Raw genomic sequence first — 27,146 nt, forward strand, 5'->3', positions numbered from 1 at the left:
CCCTGGGTCAGCTTTTCCTTGGAAGTCAGTTGAGCTGTCGGTGGTTTGCTCTCCTTTTGAGAGTTGTGGAGGAGTCAAAGATCCTAGCCAAGGGGACAGGAGGAGAGAGTGCCCCATGCTTGGCTGCCTGAAGAGCCCCATGGGCCGGGAGAGGGCTAAGATGGCCTAGGGGAGTCCTTGCTTTGCCCAGCGACCTGATTCTTAAAATCTTTTGTCCAGGACAGCAACATGTGCTTTGGCAAAGGTACACCTGTGCCACTCCTAGATGCTAGTCCTGTTTGGGGGACCACATGGAGCTGCTGCTCTGATCCAGTATCAAAGCAAAACAGAACCTACAGTCTCTAGGAATCTTTTAACGTGTGGAGGACATCCTAGTATCCCCCTGCAAAAGTAAGACATGAGCTCCTTTCCTTGGGAGGTCCGGGCAGTGCCCCGTGGCTGCAAAAAGGTATTGTGTACTTCTATCAAGTGTATCAGCTTGTGGCCCAAGCCCTGTGCAGAATTTGTAGAAAGCATCCAGCCCTGCTCGATTTTCCTTTCTAATCTCTGCTGGCCTCCGGGCATTGCAAGAAGGGCATTTGCCTCATCCCTCTGCAATCTCAGTGTTTGGGCCAAACCTTTAAAGGATGCACACAGAAGTGAGGAAAGGAGAGCCGGGGGTGTCATAATTCATAGAATTCCTGGAGGTGAGAGAATGCGTTTCTATTCCCTCTTTCAGAGGAGCACCCTGGCAAATCAGCTCTGCCCTTTCCTAGACAACGCTACAAAATGTTCTCTTTCTTTTACCCTAGTTCCTCCAGTACAAACCCCAGAGAGTATCCCTTTTCAGCTTTATAAGAGCCCAGTTACTGAATCCTCAGGAAGTTCTATCACAACCTCCACAAAACTGCCTCAAGGGAATGGCAATTGGTGAAAGCCTTGCTTATTTAATAGCTCCCTTGCTTCCCTTTCAAGTTTCGTTACAAGTTGGGCCCTTGAGTGGTATCTTCTGTTGGAATCACTGGTTTAAGGTTCTCTGTCCAAACCTAAATCAAATGGCAAGGACCTGGAAAGACAAACCTTACATAAAAACGCTTAACTTCCCCCAGAAGCTAGAAAGGTGAATTCAGGCTCTTACCTGCATTGGCGCGGGGGCTGTTTTGGCCACTTGCATCGCTGCTGGTAGACCAGAGATCTGTAATAACATGGGACTGGTCAGAGCATGAATTTTAATCAGTTCTCATTCTTTCCATGATCCAACCTAACAAGACACTGCCAAGGTCAGAACTAAGGTAAAGCTTTGTCCTTGGGCGGTCTGGACCTGCCCCAAGGAGGCACTGAAATGGAAAAAAGAGAGAGGGGAGTTAGCTCAAAACACAGACTCAAAATTCCAGGTAATAACAACCCTTGTATTTCACGATTGTCAAAGTAAGTATCTTTTATTAAAGTGCCATATCGGGATCCCTGGGTGGCGCAGCGGTTTGGCGCCTGCCTTTGGCCCAGGGCGCGATCCTGGAGACCCAGGATCGAATCCCACATCAGGCTCCCGGTGCATGGAGCCTGCTTCTCCCTCCGCCTGTGTCTCTGCCTCTCTCTCTCTCTCTGTGACTATCATAAATAAATAAAAAATTAAAAAAAAAAATAAAAAATAAAGTGCCATATTGTTTTTTACACGTCACTATACTTACAATAATTCTCTTCAACGGTGCCACTCCTGAAGAGGCGAAAGCAATCCTCCAGTAGCAATGTCACTTAACATTTAGCAATTTGCTTAAATGGCGTGAACACGGTATTGATGCAAATAACATTAGTTTTCAGTCATTTTAAAGGTACACAATGGGTTATCCTTAATTACTTTGGGAGAAAATCAAGTACACTTCAGTATTCATTATTTATCAGGCACTTTCTCTGAAGCAAGGCTCTGAAAGGGAGGAGAGGGGGTGGGGGATTTTGTAGAGAGATGCAAAGTCCGTTTGGGGCCGGGAAGGGAGCCATGTCAAAATGAGCTGAGGAAAAAGAACCAAGTTTCATGGAGAGGAAGAGAGAGAAGTTCAGGGAATAATATCAGTTCCTCCAAAACCTGAATCTGTCCACAATCAACGTTTCACTCGCGTTGACTTTGTTCCAATTACTTGAATACAATGTCCAAATACCTTTGTTTTCCCTCTACTTGTAAAGATAGCACATGCTCACTGTAAAAATCTATAGCATGATAGGAAGAACTCGCCTGCAATCCCTCTATCCTGCAGGTACTGGTATACAACTACGGTACAAAGCATTGGATCCCTTTCTCTATGCACACATTCTCACATACGACACATAGGCACCAAAATGAGATCACTGCCTGTGCTGTCTTGTAGCCTCCTTCTTTAACTTAACGATCCGTCACAGGCCAATCTCATGTCAGTAAATGCACATATTCATCAAAATATTAATAGCTGTGTGGTAATTGCTTTAACCATTCTGGTGGTGGGCAATTAATCCACTTATACTTATTTTTCTATTAGAAATGACATCTGTGTCCAGGCTCCTTTTCACCCTCAGATGATAATCACCTTAGGATATACTGTGGTAAGTGCAAATTTAGGGTTGTTTTTTTCCCATGTTCTTGCCCAAACCATGTATTATTAGTTTCTCACGTGAATTGGCGAAAAAAAAAAAAAGACATGTTATTGCTTAATTTGCATTTATTGGACTTCTGGTGAGGTTGAACAACTTTTGTTGTATTTATTGGTCTTTTCTAGTTCTTCCATTGTGGCTTGCCTGGTCATGCCCTTCACCTATTTTTCTATGGGAAGGTTCATTTTTTCCTTACTACTTGTAAGACTGGATTTTAAGAATAAAGTTCTGATACTTTAAAAGAAGATGAACTTTCAAAGAGGAGATAAATGTTGGTGAGAAGGGAAATCGTGTGTGGAGGGGATGGGCAGTTTTTGATGCTGGTCTTGCTCCTCCCTGGAAAGGTGAATGACCACGGCCATCAGCATGCCTTGCCACTAGGCGGCACTCTGCTCCCCTCCTTGGTCTACCCTGTGGGCAGATTTAATCTGTTAGGTCTCCTGAGGCAACTGTGGCAGTTCTTGAAAGGATTTTCTTAAAATAATGTTCAGCAGAGCTACCTCAACCCTCGTAAGCCTATGGTAGATACAGCTGACCTTGCAGCAGGCCTTTTCCAGAACACGTTCTTTGGCATATCTGTGGATCTGGTTCTACAAACTGCCCCCTCTGGCCCTGGGATGCGGCTCTGCAGGTGCCTGGCCCCTGTGGGTTTCTATGGCGTCTCCCATGAGGAACAGCCTCACTCCTGTCCCTCTGAGAAGTCTCTATTGCTCTGGCTCTTGGCTCCCTTGCCCACAGCCTTGACTCATTCCTTGCTATCTTGTTAGGTTTGCCTGTTCATCGGTCTGTTAAGGGGTGTCCCCTTCATTTTCCTTATTCTTCCACCTGTAACTACTCCTCTTCCTGGGCTGGGAGAGCCTCTGTCTTTTCCCACTACAAAGTTTCCACTTTCCACTAGACTCCCTGCAGTTTCCTATGTTGTGTCTGAGAGGCAGCTCTTTATCTCATTGCAGAGCAAAGATGACTCCCAGACTCCAAATGCAGATTGTTTCTATTCTGGACACACTCTTCTAGATGTCCAAAGCTGAAGTGACCTGTTGCAGGGATCTTTGGTAGGATGTGTTCACAGGTGTAGCCCAAGATCCCAGAACAGTGCATGACACATAAGAGGCACTCAATAAATTTTTGTTGAATGAATAAGTTAGGTTTTACTTGGACATCCCTTCCACAACCAGCTTCTAGAATCTTTTGAGGTTGGTCACATATAAAAGAGAGGAAAAAGCCCTTAATAAATGCAGTAACAACAACTCACTTGTCTATCAGCAGTAGGAGAGTTGCTCTGTTATAGTTGGCAGGACATTCTCAATTCATTTGAAGAGGAAAGGGGATTAACTGTGTACTAAATATTATTTAATATAGTTGAGCTAAAATATCACAGCAAATATCTATAGCCATACATTGATACAGGCACTCATGAAAGTAGACTGGCAATTACCTGGGGCTGGGGAGGTTGGGATTAGTTAAGGGGCACAGAGCTTCTTTTTGGGATGAAAAAATGTTCTAGACTCAATCATAGTGATGGTTGCGCAACTTTGTGAATATACTAAGAACCACTGGATCGTACACTTTAAATGGGTGAATTGTGTGAGATGTGGAAAGTAACTCAGTTAACTGACATTAACAAAAAGACACAGGCACTCAAACCTCCACTTTCATTTCTCTTTGTTCCTACAGAAAATCCTTTGAGTAGGCAATAGAATTTTTTTCTCTGTCCTCTCTTCCCAGTTTGGCCCCTTTCTTGGCAGCCACAGGGGCTACAGCATGGCATGGAGCGCTTGCTCCGAGTGTTTGCCTGGCAGTGTGTGGGGCAGCAAGGGCGCGGGTGCAGGGCGAGGTGGAAGAGGAAAGCCAGTGGGCTGGGAGGCTGCTGTCCAACGGCCCTGTTCCCTGGCCAGGAATAATGAGGCTTTGCCAGGTTGGGAGCCACAACCTGAGGTGGTTGAGGTTTCTACAAGCACAGGCCAGTGAGTGTGGCACTGAGTTTCCAGGCTCCCTTTGTAGCCAAATAAATATGCCACGTGTTTAGTTACGTGTGTTGTGTAAAAGCTGACCCTCCTCCAAGGAGGCACCAGGAGCAAACAACTTACTCAAGTAATCCAAGGGCTCTAAAAGTCAAGAGCCTGAAGTTCAGAAAAAGGAAAACTCTTGGCCATGGGACTCCCCCACCAGGCATGCTTTCTTCCCAACTACTTCTGCTGCTGCCAGGTGCTGTGTGTCTGTGCTCATGTCATCTGGGGGTCCATAGGAACAGGATGGGGGGTGTCCTATGCGTTCCAGATGCTATTTTTATGGTATTTTTATTTGGGGACTTTGTACCATCGCTTTTTCCATGGGTCATTCATTGGGCTAATAATACTCCTTGGTTCATAATTAGGAACATTGAATAATATGGTGCACAGGGTGCTGGGCACAGGAAAACCCAGACTGTATGCTTCATCATTGTTAGTATTAATCATAGTAGGAGTTGCTGGTGCCTGACATCTGACAGTGTCTGATGCCCCATGCACGCCCAGGTGGAGCAGGCCCCTGCTTCTTTGATAGCTTTGTTTGTGCCTAGGGTGTTTGTTTATGGCAGGAGTACCTCCTGCAGAACAGTCACAGGAGAACCCAGCTGCTGGGGTGCCATCGCAGCTCTGCTGCTTCTCAGGTGGGTGGCCTAGGCCAACATCCCCCCTACTCTACTCCCTGGTTTCCTCATCAGTACAAGGGATTAGTCAAAGTAGAAGTTGTAGGTCTACTTCATAGAGCTATGAGGAGGATTTCCTAGGCTGGTATTTGTAAGGTGCTTTGAAGAGTATCTAGCATGTTACAAGTGCTGATGTTATTTGTTAGAGAAAAAGATGAATAGATAGATGGCTGGGCTCTGATATGGAAGGGGGAAGGGCCATGCTGTGTGGCAGTAATGTCTGGAAGTTGGAGGTGAGGCTAAGGAGAACAAGTCCCACGTACTTTCTCCTAGAAGGGAAAAATAGCCCCAGGTGGGAACTATTTAGAAAAACCTGCTAAGACAGTAGTGTCACTCCTGCTGCAGAATTTTCTAGACTCTTATCAGCAGACATTTAGAAGTGAGATGGGTGCTTATTAGCCAAGGGTGGCTTGCATATAAGCATGTAGAAACTAGACACTGGGTTACCAGGTGAGCCCTTAAGATCCTTTTTTGATATAATGCCAAGATTAATTTCATAAAACTGACTTTGGTAAAACCTAAAATATGATTTAAGAGATGGATGCCTAAGAAGCAATCAGAAAAGAAATAAAAATTTAGCTATCTGGTTATTCCCATAGGAGTTTTTTGTTTTATTGTAATATTGTAATATTGCCTGTAATATTTGAAGACTTCTAGGAGTATACAGTGCATCACTTAAAACAAAACCCAACAGTATTTATGCTGAAACCTACTATTCCTTCAACTTGGCTTTTGTAGAAATGAGGATTTTGCAATGGGAAAGTTTCATGTAAGATCCTACCTTCTCCTACCTTCCACAGTATGACAACAGTAGTCCTGTTATTAAGTCTCTTCAGCTCCTTCTACATGGTTTGATTAGCTCTTAGCCTGGTCCTGAATTAGTATTAGGTTCAAGTCTACACTTGAGTCTGGACACACTCCTGGCCCAGGTCTTACATTACCTCTCACCTGGCTCTCAAGATGGGCTCTCCACACAAGCATTCAGACCGTTACTCTGAAAGCCCAGTCTCCTACTTTTCTAGCACATGACAACACACAGTCTACCTACTGACCCAGCTCCCAGCTCCTGTAGCCCATGGGCTGTGATCTGAGGTTGCTGGTGGTAGAAACTGCAGATGGGGATGGCTTTGGCAGACTGGTGTGGCTGGCTTCGCTGGCAGTGGCTCCCGTTACCTGCACCAGGGTTACTGGCTGTGCAGTCGTTCCTGGAACTGATGGCTTCTGATAGGCCTTTGTGGCCTCACCTGTAAAGAAGGCAAAATTACACTGGGCCCTACAAAATGGCTGGAAGGCTCTTGAGGACAGAGACAAAATAAATGCTTATTGAACACTGGCTTTGAGCAAAGACCTGTGCTAGTTGTTGCGGAAGATAAAAACCACCTGTCTGAAAGGAATGTACAATCTGGATGGAGCAATGAGCCAATAAACCAAACACTAAATAACAATAAACTATTTAAACAGCAGTTAAATACTATAGCAATGTAGAACACGATTAACTGCCAAATTAATTTGCAAGACACCAGAAGCGGTGGTTCATAAACTTTCTTTCTCCCCCCTCCCTTTTTTTTTAAAAAAGATTTTATTTATTTATTTGAGAGACAGAGAGAAAGAGAGAACACAAGTGAAGGAGGGCAGAGGGAGAGGGAGAAGCAGGCTCCCCACTGAGCAGGGAGCCAGATGTGGGGCTTGATCCCAGGAACTTGAGTCAAAGGTAGACTCTTAACCAACTGAGTCACCCAGGCACTCCCTTCCTCCCTCTCTTTTTCCCCACTCTTTCTCTCTCTCCCTCCCTCTCTTTTCTTTTCCTCCTTTCCTCCCTTCTTCCCTTCCTTCCTTTCTTCTGTGGAAGTTAGCATTGACCTAGGAATGGAAAGAACCTTCGGGGCTTTCACTACCACTTACTCTTAGAGAATACATTGTAGGTGTTCTGGCTTAAATTGGTTCATGACTAGTCAGCTAACTCCTCTGGGCCCCCATTTTCTCATCTGTAAAATAGGGTAACAGAAATAATTGGATGGTAAGAACCATCCCAGATTCTACTTCTAAATTGTACTCATGTGTAATGATTTAAATTGTTTCCATGGTTTTAAACAAGTCTTAATTTGTTAGTACTCTGGGGGCCCTGACAGCTTCTCTGAAAGTTCAGAGCAAGGGGGCAAGTGGCTACCCACTGGGCATTGCATATTGAACTGACAACTGTGGGTCTGTGCCAGGAGGAGACACAAAATGGTTCTGAAACTGAACAGTGGTCCCCAGTCCTGGGAGGGAACAAGGCTCCCAGTTACATGTATCTCCTGAGCCCCACGGCCGGGGTATGCCAGCTTTAATACCAGTGCATCTGTAATCGATTCCTAGGGCTGCTATAACAGATTGCCACAAACTCCGTGGCTTAAAGCAGCAAAAATTTATTCTCTCACACTTTAGGAGGCCAAATGTTGGAAATCAGTATTGCCGGGCTGAACTCCCTCGGGAGGCTCTGAGGCTCCCTCGGGAGGCTCTGCTTTCTGCTTCTTCCCTCATCTGGCTGCTGGCATTCCTTGGCTGGTGGCCACACCCCTCCAGGCTTCAAGGCTGACATCCTCAGGTTTCTCTCTGCTCCATCTTCACATGACCTTCTCCTCCATGTGTTATCAAATCTCCCTCTGTGCTGTCCCCCACCCCAGCTAATTCAGGATAATCTCCCCACGAAAGATCCTTAACTTAATCCCATCCACAAAGCCATCTCCCTCCTCCATTTTTAGTTTTGCCATATGCAGAAGAATCCACAGATTTCATGGACTAGGACATGGGTACTTTGGTGGGGGTTGTTTTTCAGCTCACCCACAGCATCCTAGCTCTAGCTCCTGCTCTGCTTAGGGATACTGCATTCTTTCGCACACGGAACAGCAGCCAAGGGGATAGCACCTGAGATAAGAAGGTGCTGCACTCTTCCTGTGAACCATCCAACTTCCCCTTTGACAGTGTACACCATGCTGGCCTTGGACCAACCATGCAGACAAATGTGTGATGGGGCATTTAGGCCCACCACTCAGCTCTGGCATGTGCGTGTCTGCCACCCTGCGGCTGTCACCTTCTGTGGGAATCACAGCACTGACTCAGGAGAGCAGGTTGACAGATGGTGCCTAGGCATGGGTTGGAGTGTGGCCACTCGGTCTGCTCTTGTAGACGTTAGGCCATCGGGGCAAGACACAGATCTCTCATTTACCCCGTGGTTGCTAACATCTGGTCACCTTTAAATCTGCCTGCCAGACAAATTGCTAAAGTGCTGGCACTGGCCTTGGGGGGTTCACCCAGTCTTCATGACATCTTTGGGCAAAAATGAACCTGCGTGATTTATGATATTTCCGTAACTTCAAAAGGAATTGGGTGTTCATAATAAGTCCTAGGCGAGTTTCTAGTTTCTCCAAAGTAGTCTTCTATCTTACCCTCTGGTAAGTGCTCTGAAGTTATTTGCGCCTTGGCATGGGGATGCAGGCCCAGCTTGGATCTACTTCATACAGAGAAAAGCCACTTAACAGATGACTTGTATAGTTTATGAAATAGGATAAAATTATTAATTTAGAAAGAAATATATAAAACCTACAGTGAGTATATTTTACTTGCAAAAATTATTCATTAAGCCACAATTGAAAATAAAATTTCTACTAGCAATAATGAACATTTTTGCCACCTTACACTTATTAGATATTGAAACTATGAATTATCTTTTTCTCATATCATTGGCTAATACTGAGGTGTCTAAATACCCCAGTCTTCTTTTGCTAATACTGATTTCTGGAGGACATTAAATATCTTGATGGCAGCCATTTGTGTTACTTGCTTAAAACACAGATATTTTCAAGCATGTCATCAATTCAACCAACAGGTCCATCTCTGGTTTCCATGGTCTTCCATGGGCTGTTGTTTCTGCTTGCTCTCCTGCACAGAATAGAACTGTCTTTAAGATGAAAACAGAGAAAGAGCTCTACTCCAATTGCTCCCAATTCCTCATTGAACATAATGCCTGATGTGACCAAAGTGAATTCTTTTTTTTTTTTAAAGATTTATTTATTTATTTATGATAGACATAGAGAGAGAGGCAGAGACACAGGAGGAGGGAGAAGGAGCCCAACATGGGACTCGATCCCGGAACTCCAGGATTGTGCCCTGGGCCAAAGGCAGGTGCTAAACCCCTGAGCCATCCAGGGATCCCCAAAGTGAATTCTTCATAGCACCTGGACTCCTGACTTCAGCCCTCACCAGCTTGGCCACTAAAGTTCTTTGAGCCCGGTTCTTTAGCTGTAAAATGGAGATGGTCAGACCTACCCGGCAGGGCTGTTGTCATAATTAAAGATCATGTCTGTGAGGGTCCTGCACAGTGCTTAGCACATGGTAGGTACTCAATAAATAGCACTAGCTGACATTTATCATCATGTTATATATCATGTCCCCTTCCCCCAGTGTTTCCGTAGGTGTCAAATGTGAGGTGCCATGAAAAAGGCATTGAAGCCAGTTTATAGCAATGCCTGGAGTTCAGAGTGATGGGGAGGATTTGGATCTTCTCGCCAATACTCACTACAGGCCTCAAGGCTATACATGAGGGCAGGAAATGTAATATTCACTGAGCATCTACTATGCACCACTCTGAACGCCTCTTTTACATAAGCATTCATATTTGATATTAATCATAATCTTGGAAGCCAATCCAAGAATTCCTATTTTTAGGGTAAGTAGTATATTTTCTAAGAGATCAAGACATTCTTTTTTTTTTTCTAAGATCTTTTAATTTTTATTTATTCATGAGAGAGAGAGGCAGAGACACAGGCAGAGGGAGAAACAGGCAGAGGGAGAAACAGGCTTCATGCAGGAAGCCTGATGCGAGACTCGATCCCAGGTCTCCAGGATCACGCCCCGGGCTGAAGGCGGTGCTAAACCACTGAGCCACCCGGGCTGCCCAAGAAATTCTATACATAAGGTCTCACAGACCATAGGTAGCAGAGCCAGAATTTGGACCCACATTTGTTTGATTCCAAATTCCATATATTTTTCCTCAAAAGAGGAACAAGGTGGAAGGCAAGTCATGAATAGCCTCAAGGTTCCAGATGTGGTTCCCATCAAAGGGTGGCCCAAAGTCCCCCTAGAGTTCTGGTGGAAGCTGGCTGACTCTCAAGGAGGGGTAGCCTCAGTGAGCACAGGCAGTGAGGGGCAGGAAGGTGTTAGGAAGTCAAGCATATTATCATAAACTTCAGCTTGATTTTCCTCTGGTGGGAGAGGCTGGGCAGATGGCCAAGATGAACCAGGAGAGGATCCTCCCACCACTAGCTCAGTAGCCTCTAGTAAAGATTTACTTTCCTTTCTCTTGCTGGAGTGCCAGCAATGTGCCTTCTCAGGTTTGGTGAGCTTCCACAAAACAACACTTACCTGTTTTTATTTAGCTCGGAGTAGCTGGAGACTCTAGCCAAGTAACAGCTGCCTGCCTGATGGTTGCTAACTGCCTGGGGAAATAGCGTTTAAATCTTAGGAACATCCATCCCCAGCAGGAGCTGCACCAGGCACATCAAGATGCTTTTTTATTTTTATTTTTTTAAGGTGCTTTCTATTTTTTGAGTGAGATATTTTCCCATGGAAGAAGGTTATTATGCTTTGAGGGGGTCATCCTAACCTGATTTTCCTGTTAACTCACAGTCTTGGAGGGATTAGGAAGCGGTTTTGTGGGGGGGGGGGGGGGCAAGGTGAGAACAACTAACTGCTGGCCCTCACATCTTCATCTAATCTGCTCCCCCTAAACCCTATAGGAATTTTATCATTCGGGTTGCCACAAAGGGGGCCATCCTTTTATGGTTCTCACAGGAATTTTTTATTTGAATTAGCGAAACTTATTCTTTAATGAGACTATAATTTTAAGGAGCAGTTCCTCTAGAAGCTTGGTGAACCCTAAGTACCCTTACTATGTTTATGTTAGAAAAGGAAATTGATCCCTTTTCTTTGTGTGGGAAATCCAAGTGTCCTCAAAGACATAGTCATGCATAGCCCAGTTCCCACTTTAACACAGAAACCTAGGAAATGGTATTTTCCTGGCATGAGGTCTACCTGTACTTCGCTTGTGGTTCACATGAAGCTGGGTAGGCTCAACCTCATAAACAGTGTATCTTTGTCTGGGTTATTTCGATTATCTGCTTTCTGTGAATACATACACCACCCCATCCCCTTTGCTGCCCTTCATTTCATACCTTAGCAGAGAGGTATGCTTTCAGCTGTCAGGGGGACATTTCTAGACAGAATGTCCTGTCATCCTCTAAAGCAACAATACAGTACAATTGAAGGCAACAATCATTCTGAATGAAAATGACACAAACATAGAGATAATCTTGGAATTGCAAAAACAAAACCCCAAAATGAAAGCATCACTCTTTAGCCTAGCCATCTATCTCCTTGATGTCTGTGCCCCTGTTCTTGGCATCTGCTAAAATATTTCTGGAGTCAGTGGAGCTTGACCACTTAGGATGTTAATTTCTTTTTGTTGTTGTCATTCAGACAATTTTTAAAATTTAAATTCAATTTGCCAACATACAGTATAATACCCAGTGTGTATCACATCACGTGGCCTCCTTACCTCCCATCACCCAGTTATCCCCACTCCTTATCCCCCCTTCAATTTCTACCCTACCTCCTAAAACTCAGCGTTTAAAAACTCAGAAGATGTAGGTGAAAAATCTCATGAACACTTGCCTGTTTTGGCAGTGGGGCTTTTTGATGATGAATATGTAAGAGCCGATGGGTAGGTTACATCCTTTTGGGGTTTACCTTCTGCAAAAAAGAAAAAGAATGATTTATTTCTAGAGCTAGAAGTTTTAGATGGCTCTGTTCTAGTAAGCTGATTCCCTCCTTCCTATGTCTCTCTCTTGAGTTCAATAAATCTGTTGGTCTCCCCCCAGCTGAATTGTTGATTATGATAAGAAAGTCAAGTGATGTTTTGTTTTCCTGTATAGCCTGTGTTTTATTAATATTAGAAAGGAAGCAATAAAATCTCCATGACTTAGGATTCACACTAGCAACCCTTATTCCACTCATGGAGATGTGACACATAAGCTAAGGTTTTCGTACATGGGGTGTTGAATGTTTAATTAGGTCAGTAGATGAATGTAAGAACACTCCCCGTGCTCTCTCCTCCTGGATGCTCCAGAGCTCTGGTCACAGATTGGCTGTGTAGAATGGCTCTCTCTCCCTTTCCCAGACCCTGTGGGAGCCATGACACTAGAAAAACCTAAAAGATTTCAAAATAAGCATTTGTTGCCCACCTAGGGAAAGATAATTTAGAGGCCAGAGGAGAAGGAATGTTAATATGTATCAGGGAAACAAAGGAGGCATAAAAAAGAAAAACTATCGGGTGATTGGGGTTGGGTTAAGAAGGTACCAAACCTGATAGGACTGGAAATTCCCCGAGAAGGCTGCTTCCTACAAAGCCTTCCTCTGTCAGGAGACAATGCTGGACATTCCACCATAGGGGTTTTGCCTCACAGTGAGATGGAAAGTGTCACTTGGAGTCTAGAAGCCCTTTTGAAGGCAGGGAATCTGTCTCACTTGGTAACTGTTGAATCTGGGCCTAGAGCAGTGTCTGGCACACAGGAGATGCTCACTAACTATTTCTTCAGAGAATTAATATCTTAATGCCTAGATCTCTGTTACAGCTCAGAGGCATCTCACCTGTAATCTAATATTTACATCTGATAATGAAAGCATTTTAACTCGCAACCTAGTAGTTTTGTAGGATAGGCTCAGGGAGGAGATGGTATGGAGAGCCTGAGGGGTGCAAGAGTCTAGCGGAAGATTTTGCAAAAAGCCCTATTGACACAAGGGATTGCAGAGTCATGAAGTAGAAAGAATGACAGGGGTTCAGAACGGGTCTGAAACTGGGAATAAGAACATCTCAGTTTCTGTTTCTATTTGCCATTAAGTAATTGCCTCAATCCCTGAGACTCTCATTTTTCTCATTCGGAAAATATGGACAACGATATGGACCAATTTCATACATTAAGTTGTAGGGATTTAATGAAAAAAAAAAAGTTAAAATGTTTTGGAACTAGATGTTACCAGAGAGATGTGAAGATTCTATGCTGGTATTACCTATAAATATCACTCAAAGTGGGAATGAGGCAAAATGTTTGGGCTTACGGAGTTATTTCATCTCATTAAAGTCCCCTGGGAACAGAGCTTGGCATTTCCAGGTCCCCCACCCTTGTCTGAGCCTCCTCCAAATAACAGTGATTGAGGTTATTTCGGCCTTGAAGAGGGCCCCACGGCTGTGTGCCTTGCTCTTTCAACAGAGAGCCACTGCAGAGACATGGTCTCCCTCTGTTTACTATTCTTCTCACATCTAAAAATCCTATGGTTCTTTCTGCTTCTATTCAGAAAGGAAAAGGAACATGAGCTCAGTTTTCTGAAATGTGGATCAAAGAACAAATGGGCAGTATTAGGAGGTTCCTCTCTGACCTTTCCCATCCCTGGACTGTCAAAAGTTTGTGCAGAGCAAAAATGCACATCCTATATCCTGCTCCCATCCCAGCCCATCGAAGTAAAGGAACTAAAAGGAGCACAGTGATGTGTGAAGATTAGAAATTAAAACCTAGAGAGAGGTCATAGAGGTATCTGGGCCTTTAGAGGAGGATTCTGACCCAATCCAGCTAAACTTGGTAGCCTTGAGCCTCCAAATAGTGGGGAGCCTGCCTTGGCTGTTGGCTGGTCAATGCCTTTATGGGCACTGTGCTCTCCCAATTCACCCATCCGAAAGAGACTCCGAGCCATTGCAGAAGCACACATGTTTGTTATAATTGGCAAAAAGTGTTTGAGTTAAATGTCACTAGGTGAAATGAGGGGAGATGGAGGTTGAAATCCACAGGGAATAATCTCAGCAGATTGATTTTCATTTACAAAACCAAAACATCAGGGATCCCTGGGTGGCTCAGCATTTTAGCACCTGCCTTCAGCCCAGGGCATGATCCTGGAGTCCCGGGATCGAGTCCCATGTCAGGCTCCCTGCAAGGAAGTGCCTCTCTCTCTCTCTCTCTCTCTCTCTCTCTCTCTCATAAATAAATAAATAAATAAATAAATAAATAAATAAATAAATCTTTAAAAAAATAACCAAAACCCAAAACATCTCTACTGTCTTGGAGTTAATTTTTCTTTTCAAACCTCTGTTGGGATTCTATTTTTTTTTTAAAAGATTTTATTTATTTATTTATTTATTTATTTATTTATTTATTCATTAATTAGAGACACAGAGAGAGGCAGGCAGAGACACAGGCAGTGGGAGAAGCAGGCTCCATGCAGGGAGCCTGATGTAGCACTCGATCCCGGGACTCCAGGATCACACCCTGGGCCAAAGGCAGACGCTCAACCACTGAGCCACCCAGGCATCCCTGTTGGGATTCTTAAATTGCAGGCTATACACTTAAGATGAAAACACTCTTATTTAGCCAGGAGCTGTTTGGTAAACACCTATGTATAGATTATATTTCTCTCTATACTTGACAAATTTGTATTCTAGATATTAGCATTTTCATATGGCCCCTAATCTAAATACTCACAGTACTGTCACTATCTGACAGAGAAACCAGTATAATTTGAACCCTGGTTCAAATCTGACAGAGAAACCAGTATAATTTGAACCCTGGTTGTGCAGAATTTGTCAGGCAAGAGGAAACAGGTATTGCTCAAGTTGTGAAAAATCCTAAAAGGTCTGTTTGTAGTTCTATTAACACTCTGCTAATTGGGAGGATAGTAGGAGTTGGGGTATGGGATACAGAAAGGTACCAGAAAAATACCTAGACTGGAAGGCCTACTATATTACAAAACATTTCTCTCTTCCTCACTTCATTGGTCTTCCATTGGTAGTTGCTCAGGAGAGTCGCATGGCTGCTAATCTTGTTGGGATGCCAGGAAGCTCTGTTAGAATATAGTTTAAAGTCATGTGAAGCCTTTTTGAAGAAAATGGGAGATTCAAGGCCGAGAGTAAGGCAAGTATAAGACAATGATAGAACACTGTGTTGTGCCCAAATACCAATGAGGACATGTCAGAAAAGCGTGAAGGGCTCCCGCTGGCCAAACATGGAAAATTTGAGTGCCAAAAAGAATAATGATGATAATTGATTATAACATATTTTCGAAAACATCCATGGGTCCATATTGGTACTTGAAAAATAGGTGTGGAGAGGAGGAAATACCTCTTTTCTTTATATAAGAATACTTGCTAATAAATGGGAATGACAGAATTAGAACAATTATGCTTTTTCAATTTCTAGTGCAATTCTTGCTACTGCAAGGATCATCAACAGAAATTAAAACCACTGGGTCAATTTGTTGGGGAATGAGCTATTCATGCTGTTTGGAAGTATTACCCTACAGATTACTTATTAATTACAACAATCTTTACCATGGAGAGATGTTATAAAGTATCCAAGCAGTTAAGTTTAACATCAACAACAATTCGACAAACTGACATTATTGTGCCTTCTGAGATGGCCATTGTGATACGCACAATGGATATACTATGATACTACCTGCGTAGCAAACTTGGCAAAATATTTAACCTGAATCCAATCATGAAGAAATAGTTGGACATGTTTGTGGTCCAGATTGGGAGACATAGACTAGACAACTGGCTAGGACTTCTAAAATGCCATTGTCATTCATGACCAAAAAAGGTAGTGTGGTGGTAGCTAGTTCTAGATTAAAAGAGAGTAGATAAATGTGATAACTAAATGTAACAGATGATTTTTATTAGATCATGGATCCAAAAGAAAGAAACAAAGAAACAAAGAGGGGAGGGAAGGAGAGAGGAGGAGGAGGAAGAATTTACTATGAAGACTATTTTAGGATAACTAGATATAATGGGATAACTATTTGTTAGATAATATTATGTCAATGTTAATTTTTTAGGTTTGGTACTGGTATCGTGGTATTTAAGAAAATGTTCTTGTTTTTACCAGATCTGTCCTGAAGTATTGAGGAATAAAGCGTCATAATGCCTTCAGCTTATTTTCACATGGATTAGAATGAAATAAAATAAATGATAAGTAGATAGATAAAGCAAATGTTCCTAGGTGAAGGGAATATGGGTATTCATTGTAGTATTCTTTCCATTTTTCTTTCAACTAAAAACATTTCAAAATAAAAGGCTAGGTAGGGTAATTTCACAAAAATGGGCAAGGGCAGGTCATGATAATCCAGAGATACTCAGTCACCTTTTTGCTGTGAAAGCACACTAGTCATTACCTCACTGATATTACTTCATCAGAAGAGGGACAAAAAGAGTAAAGATTATTATCTGCAAAAATCCTAAGGAGCTAGATAGCAGGAACTGACTAGCAATACAATGAATGAAATAAAAAGAAATCTCAAAATTGTAGCTTGGTTCTCTAAGAGCCTATATCCCTATCCATTTATCAGAAATTTTAAGGAATGAGGATCGAGATATGAGATATATTTGGCCTAACCAAAGGAGTAGTTAAAAAAACCCAAGTTATGAAATATAATTCACTTCATTAAAAGTTTGGATTACAGATAGCTTCAGTGTGTTTCAAATGAGCAATTGGAGCCTTTTAATATTTCCCGACTTTGTAGTGATTTATCACGGTAATTATAATTTATTATTTCATGATCTTAATTATCAGAAGAGCTAATGCTTCAGATTTTTTATGAAATGAGCTGAGCCATAAACTAAAACCAACAGAATGTAGAGCACATTTCATCCCGCGAGGTCACTTAAGCCAAGCGCCCAGGCATGGCAGCGCTTCCCAGAGCGTGGGCATACCTGAGACGATGAAGGACTCTCTCCAGCGTGGCAGGGACAGCGACTGGATGCCATTGGAATAACTCCCTTTATAGCCAGATTGTCCAGCAACTTTCCGAACAAGTATTTTCCCTCCTGAATTATCAAGCACACCACTGTGGGGAGAAACAAAAATATGAAGAACTGGAAAACATCATTTGACACAATCAGCAGATTATCCAACCAGCGTCTATCTTTATTTTAAGATACGAAGGTGGGGATGCCTGGGTGGCTCAGCAGTTGAGCGTCTGCCTTTGGCTCAGGGCATGATCCTGGCACCCGGGATCTGGGATTGAGCACTGCATCGGGCTCCCTGTGGGAAGCCTGCTTCTCCCTCTGCCCATGTCTCTGCTTCTATCTCTCTGTGTCTCTCCTGAATAAATAAAAAAATATTTTGTAAAAAACCTTATTTATTTTTGTTGCATTTCATTTATTTTTTAAAATATTTTTAAGATTTTATTTATTTATTTGAGAGAGAGAGAGAGAAAGAGGCAGAGACACAGGCAGAGAGAGAAGCAGGCTCCATGCAGGGAGCCTGACGTGGGACTCGATCCCTGGTCTCCAGGATCACACCCTGGGCTGAAGGCAGTGCTAAACCGCTGAGCCACCCGGGCTGCCCAAATAAATAAATCTTAAAAAGAAAAATAAAGATACGAAAGCTCTGAGATTAAGAAAAGGTTTGCCTTAACTTGCAGCCCCCTACTTGTACCCCCCAAGAATGGCTCCTCCGTCACATGGCCCAGCATCTGACCTCCAGGTCAGACATCCTCTTTCTTATCACAGGGACCTGGTGGTTCTGTCAGGCAGCAATTTCTCTTGGTCACCACGCCTCAAATTTCTTTCCTTGGTTTCCTCATTCCCACTAGTTCTTTTTAAGTAAAACTTCTTTCCTGACAATTTCTAGTGTGGTTTTGTGACCTCGCAGAATGACTCCGGTTATTTCGAAAGGCGGCCATGACATTTTACCAAGCAAATTACTCCTTCCATTCTGGGCCAGGGAAGGAAGGTGTGTAGAGAAACCGAACTCATTAAAAAAGATTCCCCAAGGACTAGCAATTGTTTCTTTAATTTCTAGGATTTTGAAGGTTTTAAATCCCCAGATGACAGCGACTGACCTATCTATGTGTTTGCCTTGTCCTGTGAAGCAGGGCCTTCCTTCTGGTTCCTGAGCATCACTTCACATTGTCATTTCCTCGCCCCAAAACCTAAAATGGCTCCCGTGGGTATCCGTGATTTATGGCACAGAGGGAGCTAAAAATGCGCTGAGGTTTGTTCTCATTAACACCCTCCCTTCCCTCCAGGAATGAGAGCGTTGCCGTTTCCTGCCCTCCCACCCCCATGAGTCAAGAATTTTCAACGCTCAACTGCTCAATGACCCAGAAGGAAAGAAAGTGCTAATAGTACTTGACGTGTAGAACACTTAATTGCTTTCAAGTCATGCCCACGTAAGGTTTCTCACTGGGTGCTGCTGGCAGACCTGTGAGTTGCAGAGCGGAGGGCAATGCTATTGCTCCCATTTCACAGAATTGGGCTTGGACCGGTGGAGTGACTCAGCCCAGATTTTGTAACTAGAAAATTGCAAGGCAGGGATGCAAACCAAGGTCTAGCTGACCTTGGAATCCTGGGTTTATTCCATTTGGTCACAGTTGCCTCTCAGAGTCCAAAAGCATAAGCACCTCCTGATGCCAACTCCTCATCTTCCCAAATCTTTTCAACCCTGCCTTCTCTTCTTTTGGGAGCTCAGAAGCAGTCACCTCATGTCTCCCAGCTGCAGCCAGGCTGGTCTCTGCTCCTCCAACAGAGCACCTGGTTCCACTCGTGTGTCTGTTCACACTGCTCTTTCACTCTGGAAAACCAACTCCTACTTCTGCTTGACGAGGCCTGGGCCCATCAGCACCCAACACTTTCTTCTCCACAGAGATTCTGAAAAGACCGCTACATCCCTTCCCAATGAGGCCTTAGAATCTTGTCTCTCAACCAAGACTCTGATTTTACTTAGTCTTGTGCTATTTCCTAAAGTTTGCTTGAGTTGATTTTGTCTCCCAACTGGATTAGAAATGCTCTTATGGAAAAGACAGTATATTATGCTTCTGCATTGGAAGGCCTGTCAGTGGTGCATGGATGCTGCCCACACTGGTTTATAAGAACCAATTGTTGACATTTCAGGATTGTGAGAGTTGGTTCATTTCACACTGTAGCTTGAAATCAGCCATGGTGGGAATATTTATACCGCTGAAGTTGGTAAATGAGCACTTCCCTTGCTTTTGGGGAGCTGGTAGTTCAACATTTATAAGCACGGCACTCATGTAGGCTGAAAATTCTAATTATTTAAAAAAATTATCCATGCTCCCTTTACTTAGAATTAATGGGGGAAGATAGAAGTAGCACCTTTTTTCTTTCCCTCCTGAGAAATTATTCTGCCTTTGGTTTTAAAGTCAGTTGTATTGAGGAAATGTGTGTGTGCGCACTTGTTCCTGTAAGATCAGAAGCACATTTGCTACCACTTGGACTGAGGGAAGGGAGGCCCTGTGTTGAGCTTCCCCCTGGCTGTTCAAGGAAATCGGAAGGACCCTCAAGCTGGACAGGGCTGCTGATGCCCCTTATGAAGGTGTTGTAAAACCGAAAACCCGGACTTTGGGGAAGGTTTGGTGCAGAACTCTGGTGTGCTCATGAGATTGCCCTGTCGCAGACAAGAGGGATGCCTCATCTTGAGAGTGGACTTGAGTGGAGGATGTGGATCTTCTCAGATATTCTAGAGGAGGGTAGATGCCGGGGAGGTCAGTGGTCCAAGGGAATGGGAATGGCTAACAGCAGTCCATGAAGATGGAATGTACCAGAGACTCGACCATTGTAGGAAACACTGGAGAAGAGAAAGATCCTGCAAGAGGTGGTGGTTTCACTTATGAAGCAGACAGGAGCCATGGTACTTTGGAAAATTTATGTAAATGTGATCTCCTTCCTGTATTCAATCAGAGATAGGCACCTTGTATATATTCTCTGAAAGAGCAAAACCAGTTCTACTTCCTTAGATTCCTCAGATGCCCTGAGTGATTCTGGACGTACCTTCCTCACTCTGGGACCAGGGCATTGGGCTAAGCTGAGGGTCAACTGCATGGTTTGGAGGAAAAAGCTTGGTTTGGGACAGTTGCCATTTGGGATGAGCATCTAGTCAGAAATCAGCATGAAGAGTGCTCTGCATGGGGAGGCCTCCTTGTTACCCCATTGGGGAGAAACCTTCCCTCTCCCCAGCACTTAGTCCCACTCTAAAAGCAGAGGTTAATTCAGGACGAGATGGAGCCAAAACACGATGCCTCCAATATGTTCATCATTCCTTTGGTTTGAAAGAATCAAGGGAATCACTCATAATAAGACATCTGATTATGATATATTATATGAATATTAAATCCTAAAACTAAATCTGAATGTCTAAACCAAAGTATGCTCTATTCAGCCTCCCCTGACCATGGGGCACTCTGAGAGGCCAATAATCGAGGCCCCATGTGCATTTTCTACTCATCTTCTCTGCCTTAAATTCTGCCTTCTGAAAAGAGACTTGTTCTGTTTGTGAAGAACAAAACTGAGAGCATCCAAAATTCCTGTCTGTTCTGCCTTAAGACCTCTATTCATCTTCCCCATGGACAGTGATGCTTCTTTCCAAATAGAGCTTCCCACCAAAGCAGACCCTGGTCCAGGGAGCTACTAAGGCACTTGGTTGCTCAAGCAGCAAATCCTGTTTTTTGAAACATTCAAGTTCTCCTCCTCCAGCCACCTCCCCTCCTCCATATTCTCTCCACAGGTTCCTACACTCCAACCCAAACACTGGGATTGCTGGGTTCTGGTCCTTGTCAACCGCCCTTCTTACTCTGTCCCCAGGGGTGTGTCCATCCATCATAAAGCCATTCCCAGCTCTTACTGGTCCTACATCCAGCTCCTGTCCTCACTTTGTGTATTAAGCTGTGCTGGGACCCCCCCACCCCCACCCCACCGCTCCATTCATACATAAATGTGTCACTCCAGCTCTTGACTGGAAGTCAGGGGACATGAGCTCTAATCCCAAATGTGCAACTTACTAGCAATTTAATTAACTTCCCTATTTCTCAGCTCCTCTTCTAACAAATGGGGATGTTAACAGCAGCCTCCTGGGGCTGAGATGATGCTAGAAGGAGAGAAAATTGTAGTGCAAGGGATTACTGTGATTATGATGACATCTCTGTGAGGTTGAATTAACTCATGCGACTCTGTCCTGCATGGGAGACATCGAGAGGTGAGACAGAGGCGGCAAAGGGCCAGAGGAAGCAAGTGCCAACCATTCTGGATCCCTGCTGGAAAAACAGAGGCGGCCTTAAGATAGGCCCAGGCCTGCCAGCAGACATCAGTGTCTGCATAGACATGGACTAGAGAGTGTTCCTGGTGCAGGAGCTGTCTGGGCAAGCCCATGTGTGTATAAGGATGCGTGTGAGCATGCATTTGTGTAAGCATGCTCATGTGTACTCACGCACGTGTGTGTGCGTGTGTGTGTAGACTTGTGTACCTTTCCTTTTCTGCCTGAAATTTCTTTCAGACTGAAAGCAAGATATTTTTTCCATAGTCTGGAGTTAAGAAACAGTGTTTGAGGGGCACCTGGGTGGCTCAGTGGTTGATACTTTGGCTCAGGTCGTGATCCCGGGGTCCTGGGATTGAGTCCTGCATCGGGCTCCCCTCAGGGAGCCTCCTTCTCCCTCTGCCTGTGTCTCTGCCTCTCTCTCTCTCTCTCTCTCTGTCTCATGAATCAATAAATAAAATCTTAAAAAAAAAAGAAACAGTGTTTGGTATAGTTTCTCTTGAACGGTTCCCTACTTCTCTGTAATAGAGCCTTCAGAGTTCTGCTCTCACTCAAGAATCAGTCAGCTCATCAACCCCCTGCGGCAGTGGTAAAATGAGGATGACCCACAGACGCTGCTAGTAATTCTTTTTTTGTTGTTGTTTTTTGTTTTTTGCTGCTAGTAATTCTTAAATCTTATTTTACATGTAGACTTCATTCTTGCTGCCCCCCCAAATTTCTGAGAAGCTATTGACGAGACCTCCAGAAGGAGTAAATTTTCTGTCTTTCCCCCTCTCTCTGGCAGGGCTATAGCAGATCCATCACCTGGCCAGTACACAATAGAAGGAAAAAGATACTGAAGTCCAAGACTGAAGTAACTTTTCCCAGTATCCAGTGGCTGAGCATTGATTTGGCAGTCATGTCTCAAAGTGGTGGTTAGGAGTGTGGGTGCTGGACTGAGGTTCGAGACCTCACTTGAGTATTTTTTTTTTTTTTTTTTACTAGTGCAGTGTTAGAAAAGCTAGTCAGCCTCTCCCTCTTTAGGATGTGGTTACAAGTAGCAGCTACTGCACAGGGAACCTCGAAGATTACGTAAGGTGATATAAATGAGGTGCACGACACAGACACGTGAGCCTTGTTGTCAAAGATTTAAAGTAAACAGGCTCTCCCCTGTGTTTGGACTCCCAGCCTGAGCAGAAGAGGCCTTTGAATTCTGTGAAGGTCACTTCTGGCTCTCCTCATTTAGGCAGCGACTTAGTTTGAAGCATGTCCCGCTTCCTGTCCTCCTCCCTGCATCCTAAACCAACAGCTGACTAAGCAGTACCACCTGTCACCCTCCTCCTCATGTTTCCTGTTCTACTTGTCTCCCGGCCATTCACCGCAGCTGTGACATTTCTTCTGACTTACAGGCCATCCTTAGTCACATCCCTATTATTTCCTTACTCAGCACACACAGGTAGAAAAAAATGTGCTTTATGTCACCGAGAACTTTGGTTTCCTTGTCACGAACATGAGAGAGTAAGAATTCTCCTCCTTGGTGTAAAGGGAAGTCGTTGCTTTCCACAGAGCGCTGTGAAAGGAGATCCAGGACCACACATGGCTTCTGGTAATCCCTTGGGATACGGTTGCCATAAGCCATAGGTGGTACAGGATACTCAGTTACATTTGTACCGCTTTGCTTGCTAAATCAGGCAACCCTGCACTGGGAACTCTCTGCCCACAGCCTGACTGCTTGGAGTTACCCACCTGTGAATCGCAGCACCACACACACTGGAGTAGGACGCATAGATGTCTGTGCCATAAACATGGTATTTGGGGTCTTGGCATCCTGCTGGACATTTTACAACGAACTCAGGATTGATTATCTTTCCAGCTTTGACATCACAGTTGATCTGAGGCACATCTGGGAAAGCAAAATGAGGTCAAAATTACACCTAGTGGTATCAACTTTATATGGGGGTAACTCTGTTAGGTCATAACTGCTCATTTGCTTAATCTCCAAAAGCCAGAGCCTGGGCTGACCCTGAGTCCTTTCCATATAATGAAAGCAAAGATATAATTAGGACATTCCTCAGACTAAAAGAACAACAGTCACCATCCATTGCATTTAACCTGCTGAGAACAAAAACAGAGTTGGAATCTTGTGCTTCTCCAGACAATTGAAGAGGAGAGGTCTGGGAAAAGACTGCCTCAAGGGGTCAGAAATGTCACCTTAAGCCCATGGCTGGAGAACACTGGTTTTTCAGATGCTCTGGGGCTAGTCCAGGAAGAGACCTCTTAGACAGGCTTACAGGACAAAGGGAAAGTATTTCAGGAAGAGTAAATGAGGGACCATGGGCCCAGGGCCAGGTGGCCAGGACGAGGTTGGCCTGCTGGTGCGGAGGCCCTATGCTAGAGCTGGGTAGGAGAACGAGGATTAGCAGGGCTAGGCCAGGCAAGGGAGGCTTCAGTGCTTGTGTTCCATTCAGGAGGTGGGGCACAAATGGAAGGTTTCTGGGCAGGGGAGACAGATAATGAAAGAGATCTTTGATCATGGTCCTAGATAACAGGTCCTAGATCCTGGGTTAAGATGAGAGTGATCTTTACTCATTTGCCTCAACACTTGGTGGAAAGCTAGGAACTCTCCCAAGGAGCATCCAGGGGAAGTTCATTCTTTCGTCTCTCCTTTCTGGCTTTGTTACAGCCATTGCCAGTCTAGAACCATCCATCAGGCAAGTCTTCTGGAGCTGAAAACCTGCCTAGGAATGAGGTGGCATGGATTCTCTAGTGGCAGGACCCAAAAGGGGGCATAGCTGCATCGTTCCTGAAAAACTTGCCCTCAAAACTCCTGAAAGTAAAGGCCTCCTAGATGATGCTGTACTGGTGCCCCGTAGCTGGGAATATATTCCGTTCAGGCCCTGTTCTTCACAGGGGACTCTGAAATGGGAGCCTAGTTCAGAGACTGAGCAGGCTCAGGAGGAGTCCAGAACCCATCAGATGTGAGGGCTGGCCAGCCCACCAGGTTGTGTGGCCACAAGGAGGTATTTGGAGGAGTCAAGTGGTCACTGCCTTCACAAGTAGGACTGCTATGTGCCAATGACACCAGGGGGCCAAGCTAGAACTAAAGGGGAGACTTTCTTACAGAGGCAAATTTTGCAAAGAACTTTCTAGTGACTGAAGTTGTCCCCAAAGGAACAGGCTGCCTCATGAAGCAGTGCGTGAGCGGGAAGTGCGCAAGCAGGGACTGAGCAATTGGAGAGGGGATTTCTGCATTGGGCGGGAGGTAGGAATCAAGCCCCGCCCAGGGCTAAGCGTCCGTGATTACACACAGGGATCCAGGCTCTCTGCCAGCCCACCCACCCTCTGACTGGGTTAGGAGATGGTCTCAGAGTTGTTAATGGCTTCCAGCTGCATCCAAAACACACACACTCTTTTTTTTTTTTTTTTCCTTTTAACCCTTATGTACTTGAACAGAGCAGAGTTGGGTTTTCACTCAGGGCAGAGAGAAGTGAAGTTAGAACTCCTGCTCTTTTTCCTAAACACTCCTCCCAGCCGACCTTGGCTGGGCAGGGCTGGGCAGGGCTGGGCAGGGGTGGGCAGGGGTGGAAGCCCTTCCCCTGGGGGCGGGGGTGGGGGTGGGCAGGCTGATCACAGGCTCAGACAATTTGTGGTCTAGGTTAAGAAGCAGAGAGCTGCGCTGGGAACAGCCTGTGGTTTTCTCCTGCCCACCACAGGTTGCCTCCTCTCCAAAGCTGTTTTCCTTTTATCTTTCATTCTTTTAAATCCTGATACTCAAGGCTGCATTTACTATTCTGAGCCTTAGAATACACACACACACACACACACACACACACACACACACATATTTTTTTAAGGCAATTTGGGGGCTGGGGATGCCAGGGTAGTCTCTCCTTAAATGAGTTAATTGATCCCTGGGTGTAATCGGATGTGTTCAGCTCTCCTCCCTTCTGCACACCACTTCTCTGCTCCCAAGTGCATCTGCTCCTTCACACGGACACAAAATGCAGCATGTCTTCTTGGTTCTTAGGTATTTGACCTAGGAGGTGACCAGCTCCATTAACTGGGATGTAATTTGGATGTGACATTGGCTCCTGGAGGTTTTGGCTCTCCTGGCAGGCCAACCCCAATCTCCCGGAGTGGAATATATGGGGGCCTATCTAGAAGCTTAATTGCATGTGTGTGACCTAAGGATCAAAGCTATTGAAAGATTCAGGGTGTTCACAGTACATGCAAAGGGTTTTCTGTGAATGAGTTGGTTTAAAAAGACAAAGGGGAAAAACATCACAGGGGAATATTTTGCTTCCTGCTAATCAAGTTCCCCTTTATCCTAAGGGGTTTTGTTTGTTTGTTTTGTCTCAGTTTTTACAAAGGAAGTACATAAAATAAGATCTGTTTTAACTGCACCCAGTTGGATTAGTAAAATCAGTGAATTAACTCAACCCATAGCAGGGAAAAATGGAATCAAGCACATAGGCTCATGTGTTTTGGAAAAACAGGGTGCAATGGCAAAGTGTGGCTAAAGGTCAAATGTTTGTTACATTTGCACAGAAAATTAAGCTGGAGAGAGTGAGCTAATTAACAGTAATTGCCAAAATCACTGGAAAGTGTAATGTCTGAATCCAGCCTTGGGAAGAAGTAGCCATTTGTGTCTTTTTGGCCACTCTTCTTTGAGTATGGAAACCACGGTTCAGTTCTTTCCAGAATTCTCCCGGTTGTTTGTCAAGTAGTCTGTTTTCTTGTAACCTCTGAGAATTTTTCCTCCATCCGCTTAAGGCCCAAACTAAGTGATTTCTCTTTGCATTTCCTTGGAGCACTTTTGAACTACTTGATCTTACAGCTTAGGTTTTCTTTCTCTTTCTCTTTTGTTTTTGGATTCATTTTAATATCTCCCTTTATCCTTCTCTGGGTGTTACCTCAGATGTGCAGGCATAAGACTTCCTTCAGGGGACAAGTCAAAATTAAGGCAGCTCAAGAGGTATTGTCCTCAGGTCTGAAGGGAGCAGGACATTGGCCAACATTTGGCCAATGCCCAGAGTTTGGGGATGGGAGGGCACTACCTTCCCACTGTTGACCACTGTTGAGGAGCACTTAGAAGTCGTCAAAAGGTTTCCCACCAGGAACCTCTGCAGAAAGTAAGGCAAGAGCAAGAGCCTCTTCCATTCCTTCCTGAGTGAATAGTTACCGTGATAGTGAGGGAGCCCTGGGCTAAAGTCACAGAGATCCTGGGGTTGCGTAGAACTGCTTGGGTGGAATCTTTGCACAGAGACCTGTTCCTTGGCCATGTGCTCTTCTTCTCCCTCAGAGGATGCCTTGCCTTCTCATGGTTACTATTACTTTCGTGACCAAACTCAACATTAGAGCATCCAGCAATCTGCCAAGGATTTCTTTGCAGGGGTCCTTGGCACCAGCCACAGGCAAAAGAAAACCACTTGCAACCTGGATGTTTAGAACTAAAGGATGACCTACAGATGGTGCTCACTGAGGTCCTGTGTTTGCAGTATGGATCTCGGAGGTTCCTGGGCAAAACAGGTACTGTCTGAGCCACTATTTCATGTAACACTGAAATCTTAGAGGCAGGACTGTACATGTTTCTGCCCTGGGTTGGGTCCCCCGCCTGATCTAATAACGGATCGGGTGATGGGTTATCAGACAGGGGGATGTCACATACAATAAGCCTATGACATTGCAGGCCAAATCAAAGGGAATACTCTACTACTTGCTGTTTTCCATTCATCTTTTTGCTGATTTCAGGCAAG

General features: G+C 44.5%; 1 protein-coding gene across 3 annotated transcripts in view; it reads right to left on the minus strand.

The window, feature by feature from the left end:
* The window catches only part of VIT (vitrin), a 105,035-nt gene that overhangs the window by 38,793 nt on the left and 39,096 nt on the right, over positions 1 to 27,146 (minus strand). For all 3 annotated transcript variants that reach the window (XM_041757467.1, XM_041757468.1, XM_041757466.1), the window contains exons 4-8: positions 23,137 to 23,293; positions 17,073 to 17,206; positions 11,993 to 12,070; positions 6,337 to 6,528; positions 1,118 to 1,174 (exon numbers count right to left, since the gene is read on the minus strand). In XM_041757467.1, coding sequence (XP_041613401.1) covers positions 1,118 to 1,174; positions 6,337 to 6,528; positions 11,993 to 12,070; positions 17,073 to 17,206; positions 23,137 to 23,293 — 618 coding nt within the window. The remainder of the gene's footprint in view (positions 1 to 1,117; positions 1,175 to 6,336; positions 6,529 to 11,992; positions 12,071 to 17,072; positions 17,207 to 23,136; positions 23,294 to 27,146) is intronic.

The sequence above is a fragment of the Vulpes lagopus genome, chromosome 5 (genome assembly GCF_018345385.1).
Source record: "Vulpes lagopus strain Blue_001 chromosome 5, ASM1834538v1, whole genome shotgun sequence".
Lineage (NCBI taxonomy): Eukaryota > Metazoa > Chordata > Mammalia > Carnivora > Canidae > Vulpes > Vulpes lagopus.